This window comes from Neopelma chrysocephalum, unplaced genomic scaffold (genome assembly GCF_003984885.1).
Source record: "Neopelma chrysocephalum unplaced genomic scaffold, ASM398488v2 Primary Assembly neopelma1_119, whole genome shotgun sequence".
NCBI lineage: Eukaryota > Metazoa > Chordata > Aves > Passeriformes > Pipridae > Neopelma > Neopelma chrysocephalum.
In genome coordinates, this window is record NW_020897781.1 from 4,204,852 (window position 1) to 4,218,675 (window position 13,824).

At 43.1% G+C, this 13,824-nt stretch overlaps 1 protein-coding gene across 1 annotated transcript; it reads right to left on the reverse strand.

The window, feature by feature from the left end:
* Positions 1-1,244: 1,244 nt before the first annotated feature.
* Positions 1,245-12,730, reverse strand: CDH26 (cadherin 26). Its single transcript, XM_027697489.1, has 15 exons — positions 12,698-12,730; positions 10,776-10,853; positions 10,569-10,691; positions 9,956-10,117; positions 8,588-8,735; positions 7,813-7,979; positions 7,519-7,647; positions 6,220-6,405; positions 5,790-6,058; positions 5,523-5,665; positions 5,117-5,350; positions 4,367-4,594; positions 3,584-3,711; positions 2,155-2,238; positions 1,245-1,466 (listed from the first exon to the last, which is right to left on the reverse strand). Exons 1-15 carry the CDS (start codon positions 12,728-12,730, stop codon positions 1,266-1,268), a joined length of 2,313 nt encoding a protein of 770 aa, XP_027553290.1. The 3' UTR covers positions 1,245-1,265.
* Between the last annotated feature and the right edge of the window lie 1,094 nt (positions 12,731-13,824).

Genomic DNA, 13,824 nt, shown 5'->3' on the forward strand with positions numbered 1-13,824 from the left:
TTATCACAGGAGCGATTTATTGTGCAAACAAATCTTGCTGCTGGCATTTAGGAAAACGTAAGCTGCCTGCCAGTCAGCCAGATTCTTTTATCACACTTGACTGAAGTTTCCAGCCCTGAATTATTAGTTAATAATATCCGAGCAAAAGCATAATGCATTGTTTAAGTAAACTTTGAAAGAGAAAACCAGTGTCTTGGCTACCAGACTTCGTGCTTGCCTTAGGCAAAGCATTTTTCTTTCAACACAGAATTATAGCAGAACAGAAGTAAGATTTGTGACTGATTCCACCACTTACTGCATGTATAACTCACCTAAAGGCAGAATACTCTGTCCTGAGCTATTCTCCCTCATCCATGCAGTGTAACACAACAGCCCTGGTGCCATAACCAAGCATTGCTCAATCACACTCAGTCAGACATGTCCAAACCTCAAAATTTAAAACTAACACACCTGTGGTTTCCTAATAGGGAAGTTTGATACTGTCCCTTATTTATCATTTTCCCTGTTTAATTAGCGGTGCTTGAGGAAACCCATGGATTTCCTCCTCACAGTCACCTGTGGCTCATTTGGAGAGGAATAACCATATCTTGTCTGCCAACAATTTCTTAGCATTTTGAGTGTTTACAGCAGTGCCATAATCCCAACAACCAGCAGATGCCAGCACAGCACACAAGGACCAAAAGAGCCTTTTCCTGCTCGAAGGAAGGATGTGCAGACCTCTCCTGTCCGTGTGTGGGTACAGTCACACGAGAGCAGAAGTTCCTTCTCCTCGGTGTTCCAGGGTCATATAGATAGAAAAGTCAAGTCAGATCATCATGGCACTGTGCAAAAGTTAATCTTGGATTTAAAAGAGAACATTTACTGGAGAAAGGACTATATTACTGCCCCAACAGGTAATTGGCTTCTCTGTTCAAAACTGGCTTATTTCCATATGAGACTTTGGCTGGAATTTCAAACCTAGTAGATCTGGGTTTTTAACTTTGCATACTAAATTGAGGATCCTTAATATCAGATCTTCTATTGGCACAAATATGCCAAAATCTTTCCATCATCTCTGCAGAGTGAACCCTCCAGACATGTCACGTTCTTGGCTGCCCTTGTGCAGACAGTGCAGGTAGGAGGAATAAAAGGCCAGGTCTTTGTGGTGCAAACATGCTGCAAAGCTTTTCAAGGACAGATGGCTCTTTTTTCTGAAATTGTCAGTGCTCCTGCCAGAAGCCTTTGCAAAACCATAAAGTAGTCCCATTATTCTGAAATTAATTGAATTATGTAGGTCTCTTCTGACAGATTTCTTCCAGAGCAGAAAACCTTGGTCCCAGAGTGTTCAAAAAATCAACAGGCAGGTCTTCACTGACAATGGAGACAGAGCAGGGGGAGTCACTTTGCTCTAGTTCTCCTTCCTCAGAGTATCTGCGAGGTTCATCAACGTCCCTGGAATCTTCTAGTGTGGTTTGGTGATACAGTTTCTAAAGAAGGGAACAAACAAGTCAAGTCATCACAGAAGCTCCTATTGCCCTTTTAAAAATTAAAGGAATTCATGGCATGCAAATCAGAAAGGTGAGCCAGGAAGTTACAGAGAAGAGTATGACCCTTCCTTCCTCTGACAAGGATAAGTTTTACAGAACTCTCAGCTGAATAAGCTCCAGAGCCTGAACTTCCCCCAGGGTACAAATGAGGCAGAAAAGGGCATTGGATCTGCCCTGCACCAGAGAGCTGCCCTGGCATGGAATCTGGCCAAGGAGGCATGAAGGGCAGGCCTGTGAGCATGCAGGGCTCAGACAGGGCATGGCAAGAGGAATTAGAATTTCCCTGATGGCACAGAAGGGCAAGAGCAGGCAACCAAACTTTAACCCTGCCAGAGAAAGCATTTTAGCCCCACTTCTCCATCCTAAAGAGCTTTTAAAGGTGACAGATCCCAGCCTTGCAGTAACTGCTGGTGACCAGGCAGAAGGAGCCAGAAGTCTGAGACACAAGATATTTTCAACAAGGAAGAGCCTTGAATGTTTTCCCATCAAATACATCCCTTGCTTTCGATGCTTCTGAGGTGTGGGCTGAGAGCAGCTGAAGCCATGGCAGCTGTCCAGGGTGGAGAGCCTTTTCTCCTATGCTTAAAAGCCAACCTGACACAGGAGGAGTTCAACATTCATTTCTTACCTGACCCAGGGTTTTTTCCACTCTCTGTATGAGGTAATCCAGGTGTCTTGCTTGCAATGTCTTGTAATCAGTGAAAAGGCAGTTCTGGAAGACAGACACAGGATCTGAGGTTTGATCTGCATAAAATCACCTCCTAATACTTTTTTCAGATGCAAATAAGTTCAATTATCTTTCTCTCTACTGCATCCATTTCTCTTGTGCTGCCTTCTTCAGTTAAATTGCAGCTTATTCTGTTCAGGAACTGTTTCTCCTTGTGAATACATTCTCCATGCATACATGGAGTCATCAACTGTCAGCATTCTTCATCATCTCCAGCAATTAAACCTCTTTCTTCCTCTAAATTTATGATTTCCTTTTCATTAATGGCACCAAACACGACCTCAAATCACATGGGGAATTCTAGCTCCTAACTATGATCTTAAGGATTGAGGAATTGGGTTCTCACATATATAAAAAAGACTATTTTACATTTTCTTTGCCTGCTGTAAGACACAGATTGTTCTTAGAGTCTCTTTGTGATCCCTATGTACTTATAAACAAAATACATGGCAATCACTCACTGATGTAGACCATAATTTTCTTTCAGGTATTCTTTACAACAAAAAGATAATATAATACAAAAATCCACAGTAAAAAACTCAGAAGTCTTCAAACCCCAGAAGTACATCTTACAATCACAAAAATACTCATAAATCCTGCCCACACTTTTACAGTATGTTAGGTAGAAGTTGTTGACCAGCATGTTTTAGACAGAATAAAATTTTGTGCATATCAATTCAGGTACTGTGATAAGAATTTTGGAAGAAATTACGCTTCCTTATTTTCTAATTGAATGATATTGTATTACTCTTCCTACTGTTAACAATACCAGACCTCATTCTTGGGATACCAATGTCTGTGGTATAAAAAAGGGCATTTACATCAGGAACCAGGCAGTTACCTCAGCAATCCCTTCTTTTCCAGTCTCCACAGACACAGGTGTTGGAGCAGCAGAGTGTGTAATATCCAGCTTAGCCTGCACACAGGGAGAGGGCTGGTGTTAATAAGGAACTGAACTGGGCTGGGAAGGATCACACTTTTGCAGACTATTCCATTTTTCACTTCCATTTAGTCCCTTGTTGAACACAGTGCTATGTGTGTGTTAGTGTGACAAGAGATACTGTGCTTCCCATCTATTGATTCACCAGCAGGACGAGGCACCTGGGAAGGTCCTGCTGATACTGAAAACTGGCAGGAGTGGTGATAGTCTGTCCCCAGATTGGCATTATCCAGTCCATGCAGAACACCACTCCCAGATAGGCTTAGTGGCAAAACCTCTTTATTTTGCTCAATTCCAAAACCAGAGGAAACATAATTTCAGAGATGATTAGTTGCAGGTTCAGCCACACAGCACTGGTGGGGTAATGTGAATACATGCTTTTACACTTACCTCAGAAAAAGAACTTCTGCTCTCTTCATTATAGCTGATTAAAGTCTGTTCACCTTCCTGAGGTGGAACAATGGCTTTGCTTTTAGACCTTGACACGAGACACCGGCAAAGTAGAATGTTGGAAACGGCTTTGCTTTCAGACCCTGGCCCGAGACACCGGCAAAGTAGAATGTTGGAAACTGTGTAAACAAGAAAGGGAAAGGAAATGGGCATTGTGGACAGATGGGTATGGCTCAACACATGGATTGGTGAGGGACACAGCCCAGTTCCAAAAGAGCTCTCCCAGGAATCTCCAGCAGTGCAGCTGTGCAGAGGGAATGCTTGGCTGGAGCAGGGAGCCTGCTACAAACAGGCAAGCTGCTGTTTGCACAGAGCACTGCACTGAGCAGCAGACAGAACAGATCACCCAGGTAACCAGAGCAATAGTGCTCAGATAATCCATTCATTTTCCTTCATAAAGAATCCATAGTTCATCTCTCCAGCATTAACCAACATGAGCTGGTACAGCTCTAGAACAAGTGTAACCCCATGAGAGGAATTCATTAATTCCAGTTTGGCAGTACACAGTTAATGTCAAAAAAGCCAAGTATAGAATTTTATTCAATGCAAACAAGAGTATTTACTTTATTGTACTATAGAGTTCAGCTTAATGACAATTTGCATTTTCCAGTCACCATCTAGACAATCTATAATCATAATTTTAGTAGATTTTAGTTCAGGAGCTGCAATTGCATGAGACCCAATGGGCTGATGACAGAAAATCTGCACACATAAATTACTTACCCGGTATTAATAAGGAAGCCATCAGTATTATTCCAATGGCACTGCCTCCAAGCCCCATCACTGCTTGTGGAACTGGGGAATCTCTACATGTATGTCCATCTGGACAAAAGCAGAGCCTAATGTGCTGCTTCTGCCTTGTAGAAAATCCTTGCCTGTCCTGAACAATGATGGGCACCGAGTAGCTGCCTTGTGGGAGGCTTCTTAACATCAGAAGTTCAACTGACTGCCCTAAAAAGAAGACAAGCAAATTATTTCAAGACTCACAGAAAGAAGTCTGATATTCTACAGTCCCTTCTGTTGATAATCAAAGGGAAACTCATTTGCACCCCAACTTAAGATACTTCTTTCAGTCTTAAGGAACCACAGTAAATAGGACAAAATTACATCCCACTTTATCACCTCACTGACCCTTCTGGGCAGAGAACTGTCCCAGCCTTGCTGCATTCTGGCACAGCTGCCCCGATAACCTCAGAATTCATTAGGTAATTAATCAAATGCAGAAGTAGTTCCTCAGCTTCCTACCCCCCTTTCTGCTCATTGCTTCTGGTCCTGTCCTCAGCAGAGAGGAAGACTAATGTAATTTTTTTTCAAATTGCCGCAACTTCATATTTTGAAAGCTGCTCTTCCACGTCCTTTCAGTCTCATTGAGACTCATCAGTGACAAACTATAAAGGTAAGAGGCAGTGAAGCAATAGAGGGTACACAACTGGCAACAGACTTCTCATGAAGGACATGAAAGGAAGAACTCACCAAAGTTCCTTCCTAAAGTCCAGTTACGCTTCACATCTTCTGAGTCCTCATCCAGCTCAAATGTAAACGGCCCCCAAAGTCCATGAACCAGAGCAGGTTTAGCTTGTACAATGAGAGCTGTCCTTTTTTCTTTGTCACACACATCCAAAGAGGGAGCCAGTAATGATGGCATACGGTCATTAATGTCAGACAAGTAAAGCAGGATTGTGCCAGTGCCAGTCTGTGGTGGAGAGCCTGGACAGGAGCAAAGGAAACAGAAAAACCCTCACAACTGGGCACTGACAAACACCATTCATTGGCAGGATCTTTGTGGTTTATCCTGCTAGTCACACATAACACAAGTTTCAAACATCAGGGTGTTCTATTATCCAAATACTGCTGGACTATTTTCTGACTGGCTGCTTACCCTGAGCAGTAGCTTGAACAATAATGGTGTACAGGCTGTTGTTCACAAAAGGGGATGCTTCATCAAAGTCTTTTGCCACAGTAAGAACTCCAGAATCCTCATCCACTCTCAGCCAACCATCTGGGTCATGGGCTAGGTCATATCTGAACAGGAAAGGGGAAAATTAGTTTTGATTTTCAGTGGATTTTGGGTACCAAACTAAACTTGAAAACATCTTTAAATTCCTAAACTTTTTCTTATTCTGAGAATTAGAACATCTCCACTTACTTTATCTTACTTGGCACATCATCTGGATATGTGGCAGGATACTTTCTAAATACCCTCCCAGGCTTCATTGAATCTTCTTTTTGGACAATAAGTAGCGGAGGATGGAACTTAGGAGCACGTTGTGACTGTATGACCTTGATGTTCACTGTTGTGTTGGTGGATTCTAGGTCTGAGGTCATCACAATGCCATTTTTACACAAGAAGAAAGGTTCTTCATTTGCCACAGAAATGACAAGTCTCATCTCAGAGTCGCTTTCATAGTTGAGAGGCTGAAAACCACAGACAAAATGTGATTAGCATTTCTCACCTTTGGCTTGGCACTCACCGCAGGTTACCTGGAACTCAGAGGTGAGGCTCAGCTAAAACACTGAGTTACTGATCTCATAATCAGATTGGCCACACTACATGTTGCCATGTCACTGCTCCTTACCTTGATAATACTCAAAATGCCCTCATTTGTGTCTGGATCTGTCTCAATGGCAAACTGCTCCTTCTCATTGCCCTTTGCTACTCTGTATTTTGCTCTCCAAGCTGGAGTGTTGGGAGAGTCTTTATCTTGCACTTGGAGCCGTAATACAGCTGGATGTTCTTGTCCTGCTGAAACCTGTAGCTGATACTGGGAGGAAAACAAGAAAATATGGATATTTATTTACTTATTTTGGGTAATCTCTTCACAATGGTTTAAGCTTTTGATGGTGCAATGTTGCCACCAGCTTGCCTAACTAGGACTCCAAAGACAGGCTGAGAAATGCAAATGAAATCACCTAAGGAGTGATGAGATCGTAATAAAATGCAATTTGTTCATCTTTATTTCTTAATATAAATTTGTCACTGATTGAGAGCTGAAAGTTCAGACTCTTGCCTTATACTATATAAACAGCACTGTCCTTGTATCAGAACTTTTCAGAATGCAGTGAAGGATGATCCATGTACTCAGATAGAGGGAGCAAATCCCAGCTGTGAGAAGGCTCAGAATTTGACTAGATTGGAGTTAATGCTGATGAAGCACAGACTTCTTGTTTTCAGAGGTTATTTAATTTTGTTCCCTCAGATCTTCCAAACACCCCTCCGAGGGTAGGAGGCCTACTATGGTAACACACTGGTGAACACGTTTGCTTTTGTAGGTGACTTTGTACACACTGTTGTAACCTGGTATCCATTCTTACCATCTACAACTCCAAATATTTACACATACCAGGGCTTGCCTGACTCAGCACTCTGCATGCAAGGGCTGGTTTTGGCTGGGATAATTAATTTAGTAGATTGTAAAATAGAGTAGATCGTAATCATAGAATGGTTTGAGTTGAAAGGGACCTTAAATGCCATTTAGTTCCCACTCTCTGCCATGGGCAGGGACACCTTCCACTAGACCAGGTTGTTCAAAGCCCCAACCTGGTCTTGAGCATTTCCAGGGATGGGGAATCCACCACTTCTCTGGGCAACCAGCACCTAACCTTCCCAGATGTTAGACAGATGTTAGTCTGTCACCTTCCTTCTGCTACCAGTGAGACAAAACCTTCTGGTGCCACACACAGAAAACTAAGGAAGTTTGTCACTGCCCACATTTTAAGCAATATTTCTTCTGACACATAAATCTCATTTGCACATGTTTTGGCCTAATGCTGCAAGTGTCCGAGAGTTCCCATTTCCACTGCTGAGTGCATTGAGCAGTTTGAAGGACTGAAATGAATTTAGAAAGGCCCAGTGAAGGAATGATGTTTTTCCTTACACTGTCACTAGCAAACACAGGGAGGTGGTTGTTTGCATCTTCAACAGCTACATTCACTGTTGCAGTAGATGACAGCTGGGGACTTCCCTGGTCACTGGCTTTAACCAAAAGTTTGAAAGAGTTGGCAGTCTGAAAAACAGAAACAAGGAAATTCCAAAATCAGTGCAGAAGCAGTTCCCACATTTTGCCAGTCACAGCTACAAAGCTGGATGTGAGACTCTCCTTATACCTGGTAACCGTGTAATGAACACGTATCATGCATTAAATTATGAGAAACTGCCAAATATACATCACCTGATAATCCAGGCATCTTGACAGAAGTATTGATCCTGTGGTAGGATCAATATCAAATGTGAATCCATCTGCAGTGGGCATTTGCATACTTATAGAATAGGACACCTGGGAATTCGCAGTGCCGACTTCGTCTTTGTCCAAGGCTGTGACTTGGAAAACTGGCTCATCTAGGAAGAAAAATCCGGATATTAATAGAAGTGTTTAATCTCAGCATGGAGTTTTTCAGGCCTGTGTGCAGGCTCTTAAACACACAAGTCCTAGGACAATCTGTAACTTCTGTGGCTATGGTTATCCCTGGAAAGACTCCGGCCCCTACCATTTCATTTGGGGGGCAAATCCACCTCAAACACTTAGTGCCACACTCCTGATTTTATTTTATAAAAAACATTTATTAGTTTTATTATGCCAACTTCTGAGGAGTTGACACCATGCCCACTACACACCCAGACTAAGTCTTTGTATTCCTTAACAGTGTCTGACCACCTTCTGTGAAGCAAGGGGCATGTGCAGGTTCCAGATCTACAGTTCAGATCAACCTGCCAACGTCTTGGCTTGTAGATAAGAAGAAATACATGGGAAGTTTTTCCAGAATGTCTCCAACATTATGCTAATGGACACTGAGGTTAATCAAACATGAGGTTAAAACACAGAGGTAGCCCCCAAATCCAGGAGTGTTTAAGTAAAAGTAGGGAGAAGAACAGATTTAGTAAGAAAGGGATAAAAACAATGAAGGAATTAAGAAGGGAGCAGTACCCCTTGTTTGGGAAGCACTTACCTTTCCTGTGGTCCTCTCCTATTGTAATGCTATATTCCTCCTTGCAAAACTCAGGTGCATTGTCATTAATATCTTTGACCTTTATCTTGAAATATAAAGGGCGGTCCAGTGGCTCCCCAGTTTCTCTGTCCTCAATATCGAAACGTATCTACGTGTACAGCAACCCAGATATGAGAATGGGCTGAACAGTACCGTTTAGATATCAAACAGAACAAAAAACTTGCAATTTTGAAGCTGCTTCAGCCAAATTTTACTAACACTGGCTTTCAGGCACATGCTTAAGTCATTATTTCACCTTACAAAGGTAGCAGATTCATAATGATCATCCTGAGCATCAAAGAATATTTTTTAAAGTAAAAGAAGATTATTTTTTTCAGGAGCAGAATCTGGATTATTGAAAATGGCTGCCTAAAGAAAATACATAAATACCCCTGGGTCCAGACAGAAGAAGGTTTTCACCTTTGCTTCCCAGTTCTGCAGTATTTATTTAAGGAATGTGTTCAGTTTTCTTCAGCTGCATTTCTAGGATATTTTGGTTCCACACTCATGGATGTGCAGGGGATTCAACTCTGAAGGCTGAATCCTCCTTTGCTAAACTTAATTGTGCTTTAAAACCAAGCCTTGAACAGTTGTGTGCAGTGATGGTGATTGCAAAGCTCTCCAGAATTTATCTTTTCATTATGAAAGGCAAGACCTTGCACAGAAAACCACATGAAAAGCTATGATTTGGGTACAGTTAATCCACAGAGACACAAATAGGAATCACCACAGAATAAACATAAGGAGATCACAACTGAAAAATTTTTTTGCAAGAGGAAAACAAACCCACACTCCCATATTTCATTCATCACATTACCACATTTCTTTCATTACAGTTACTGCTTATGAACACTTTTCTGCTTTTTAAGGAGAAACATATGCTTCCTCTTACATAAAGTTACAGCAATACATCTTTGCAGCTCCTCCAGGATTATTTAGATTTTTTTTGTCTCCATCCTCCTGATCAGGAGGTTCTGTGTTTAAAACTCAGTGTTCTGGCCATATAGCTGTAGCATACTTTGAATTTCAGGACAGCCTCTAAAGTTTTAGGTTATGATCAAGGATCATACCAAAAAGAAAAAAAAAAGAAGTGTATGGATATTTATGGACGTTCCAAAAAAAGAGATTTAGAATCCTGAGTGATGAGGAAGTTACTGGTCTCTGCTGAGCCAATCAATTCAGCACTTACATATAGGTTCAAGATAAAAACAAAGGTTATAAAAACACACAATATTAACATAGGTGTGTCTTATTCTTGTGAAGGATTTAGTCAGGAAAAATCAATCAACCTTTGCAAACAGTTTAAAGTCTTCATTTAAAGTGCATTACCAGAAAAGTTGGGGTCTTCTCCCTGTCGATGGTGCGATGTACGTACACGTGTCCATTCACATCATCTTCTATGGAAAACAATCCAACCTCTGGAGGTTCATCTACCCCAGGTCCACTGATTAAATATTTTAGTGATGTATTGAATGATTTTTTATTGAATAGCTTTTGAAAAGAGAAGTAGAACAACGCAATGTGAGCAGGGGAGATGGAACAGAAATATAAAATACTTAGGACCAGTCCTCTTTGTGCCCACCTTCTCTTTGCAGATGGGCCTTGCTTGCAGGCTTGGTCTCACCCAGCCCAACAGCTTTCTGGGCTGCAGCACCACCCCTCTGCACAGCTCTGGGCCATGATCCTCTTACCCCTCCCTTTCCAGAATGTTCTTTCCCCTGCGTGTCCCTGCAGCTTCCCATGGGAAGGAGCAGCATACCCCTGCCCCCTCCCAGTTCTACCCAGCTCTGTGGAAATCAGACAACTTTGAACAAGGCAGCTTTTTAAAAACTTGCTGTTTAGTGCACAATTCTTGCCCTCTCCTCCCTGTGGTATTTTATTGTACAACCCGTGGTGAGTAAGTAATGACTATTCAAGAAGAATTTTTCTTAAAAGGTTGTACCTGTCCAGCGTATTTGGGGAATGGTCCTTTGTCCTCCTCTTGAACATCAATGGTGGTGATAACCCAGGTCCTTTTTGTGCGCTGGAGAGGACGCAGACTGTCCAGCTCGTAAGAACCCACCCACTGTTGGATAAAGAAGTGTGTTCAGTGTCCTAGTTCACCCATCAGCTGTTGTGTGGCTGTTATTACATAATATTGACTACAAACCTGAGTGCTCTTCCCTCGGGTGGCTTGTCTTAAACTGGAATTTTCAATTTCACGAGAAAAACTGTTGGCAGCAGTAACCTTGTGAGAAAAGAAAAGTGATTGTGAGAAACACTGAAATGTTGTGTAGGAGGAGTTTGCCTTCACAGAAACATATTGATCCAGTTTTGACAGTATTGTATTGAATTGTATCTAACCCTGGAAACTCCACAAATGTCATCTATCCCATTCCAAATGATTCACGTGAGAGCTGGGATATAATTCCTCTGGTCAGCTGAGGCCAGTGCCAGAAATGTAAAATCATCCACTCAGACATCAGTCCATGGCATCATCTCTAGGGCTTTTCTCAAACCAAGTATCTCTACTTTTTAATAACCCTGTCTCTGTGTCTTGGGCTCCTTTAGAAGTTGCCTGGTGTTGACAGGACATAAACCTACTTCTGGAAAAAAGAGTTAAGTCTGGGGAGTATTTCAGGGCCTCAGGTGTGACTCAAGGTGTTCCAAGCTGATTTAGCAGAAGGTGAACACTGCACAAAAGTCTCTGATCCAGATAAGAAAAATAAATTAGTGAGAATGGTTATTACACCCATATCAGCAGGATTTGCCCTTTCATAACACAAGCTTCCTGCACCAGCTTCAAACACTTTATCCTGGAAATCTTTCACCTCAAAGGACCGTGACCATGCTCAAATTACACTAATGCTGTTAGCTCACAGATAACTCAGAGATTTCTCCCTTTCTTCAGAAATCTTGGGGTTTATGACTTATCCCATCAATTGTTTCCAAAAATGGAACAGGTCTCTGCCTGCCCAGGCTCGGGAGAAGATCAGGCCTTTACCCCATGACTTACTTTTGAAGAAACAAAATACTTCTAAACTTGCCATGGTTATACACCTGCCAAGAAGCAGGGATCACCAGTAATGCCTCAGAGTTACTCAGAAGCTGTTGTATATCCAGGGAAAAGCTCTGTGATGTAAAAACAGCAGGCAAGGCTTCAACTCAGCACTTGCAAGTCATCTTTATTAGCTTTGCTCCTGGTTCAGCTCTGCTAGAACCCCTGAAGAAGCTGTTTTACCCTTTGGGTACATGCAACACTTTTAAATATTTTGGAAGTTTTAAGTGTGTATTTTATGGTTTCTTCCCCTCCTCTGTGTGCTCCTGCACAGCAATGGCTCAGGGCAGTGCTTTATACATTCCAGCCACAGGCACTGCTAGAAAGGAACAACCCAGGACAGGACCACAAATCCCACAGAAAGACTCATGGAAATGCCACTGAATTACTGGAGGGATGATTAACACAGCAGGGTCACCACTGGGCACCGGTGTGCTCGGCCAGCTGTGAGTGCTCCAGTATCCAAAGCAGGAGGAGCAGAGGGTCCCCACCCCTGGAAACCCCCTCCCTGGAGACCTGAACCCAGTTCCTGGGACAGAGGAGCCGCCTGTCTTGGAGGTACCACACAAGGACAAACAGAATCCCAATCACACAGAGTGGTTAAGGTTGGAAGGAACCACTGGAGGTCATCTAGTTCAGCCTCCTTGCTCAAACAGGTCCCCTCAAGCACATTCACAGAACCACAGAATATGCTGAGTTGGAAGGGACCCACAAGGATCATCAAGTCCAACTCTTATCCCTGCAAAGGACCATCCCCAAGAATCACACCATGAGCCTGAGAGCATTGTCCAAATGCTTCTGGAACTCTGTCAGGCTTGCTGCTTACTCAGGATTGTGTCCAGAGTATCTCCAGGATCACCTCTCTGGGCAGCCTGTTCCAATGCTCAGTCACCCACACAGTAAAGTCCTTCCTCATTAGTAGGTGGAATGTTCAGTGTCCATTTTCTGCCCATCCTGTTGCAGATCCTGGCTCCATCCTCACTCCATGCCCCCCGTGCGACCGGATCCCTCCCCACATCCCCACCCACACCCACCTGCAGGAGCAGCAGGATGAGGAGCAGCTCCATGGGGAGCAGTGGGACCATGAGGAGCCTGGGAAGGTCGTGCTGTGGGAGGTGGGAGCACCCCGGTGCAGCAGAGCCGGGGCCGTGGAACGTTGTGCGACGGCTCCCACGGCCCAAAGCCTTTAAACCAGCCCCGGGAGCTGCCCCAGAGGCCTGGGAGCGTTTCCGCCTCGTCCCACAAAGCGAAAGAAGATTAATTGTTGTTTCTGTAAAACTAGACCAGAAGAAAAGCTCAATCCTCCCGTGGTGTTGGTTCCCTTCAGCCAGTTTGCAGCTGCCACTTCCACACCCAATAAATGGGCCATGGAGGCAATAAAGGTAAACACGTGCCTTGTTTTGCCATTTCTTAAGAACTTAGTTATCTGCAGAAAATAAACAGAAGCTTTATATTCAATGGAAGCTGGTTTTATCTGCCACGCCCAGGAGTTTCTGTGACCTCGGATTTTGAAACAAGAGTAGCTTATTTGAAAGCTGAGATAAACACCACCAGAGTGCCCTGTTGTGCTGAAAAGCCATCACACCGGGGTGAAGCCGTGTACCTGAGGCTGAACTTCCCACCCAGGGGCTGAAAAATACCTTTCACATAAAACTACATAAAGAAGCAGGAAATTAAAAATTAAGTCTTGTAAAATCACGCAAAAAGAAGACAGAGAGTGGCAGAGAGTATGGGGAAGGTCCTGGCTTTGGAAATAGCTCTTACAGCATTTTCCATTCTCCTGTGCTGCTTTTACTGGGCATAATGTTTATTCTCTTTTAGAACTGGAAAAGATATAATATAAAGTCCTGGAAGGCGTGAAAGGAAGACTTAGAAAAGAACTGATCTGCTGTTCAGGCAAGAAAAAATACGTGTCAAATAAGCCCCAATGTTTTGAGCAGCAGTGAGTGTGGGGAGGAAGGCAGGCAGGGATCTTCTGAGGCTCACAGATACCTGTAACAGGCTTGACCAGCAGTGCAGGACTGGATGGGTCAGACATCAGGAAAATCTCAAACAGCAAGAATGTTCTGCTTGTACAGTTCTTGTGTGGTATGTCACAGAGGGGTTTTGTAAAGCTTAACATGAAGATTATAGGAACAGCAATGGAAAGGGATTTTTGACC

Bases quoted from the DNA above. Each gene is read 5' to 3' on its own strand.
- CDH26 (XM_027697489.1), bottom strand. From the start codon at position 12,730: ATGGAGCTGCTCCTCATCCTGCTGCTCCTGCAG. The intron at 10,692-10,775 runs GTTTGTAGTCAA...TTTATCCAACAG, and splicing joins CCCGAGGGAAGAGCACTCAG to TGGGTGGGTTCTTACGAGCT. The intron at 8,736-9,955 runs GTAATGCACTTT...CTGTACACGTAG, and splicing joins AGAAGACCCCAACTTTTCTG to ATACGTTTCGATATTGAGGA.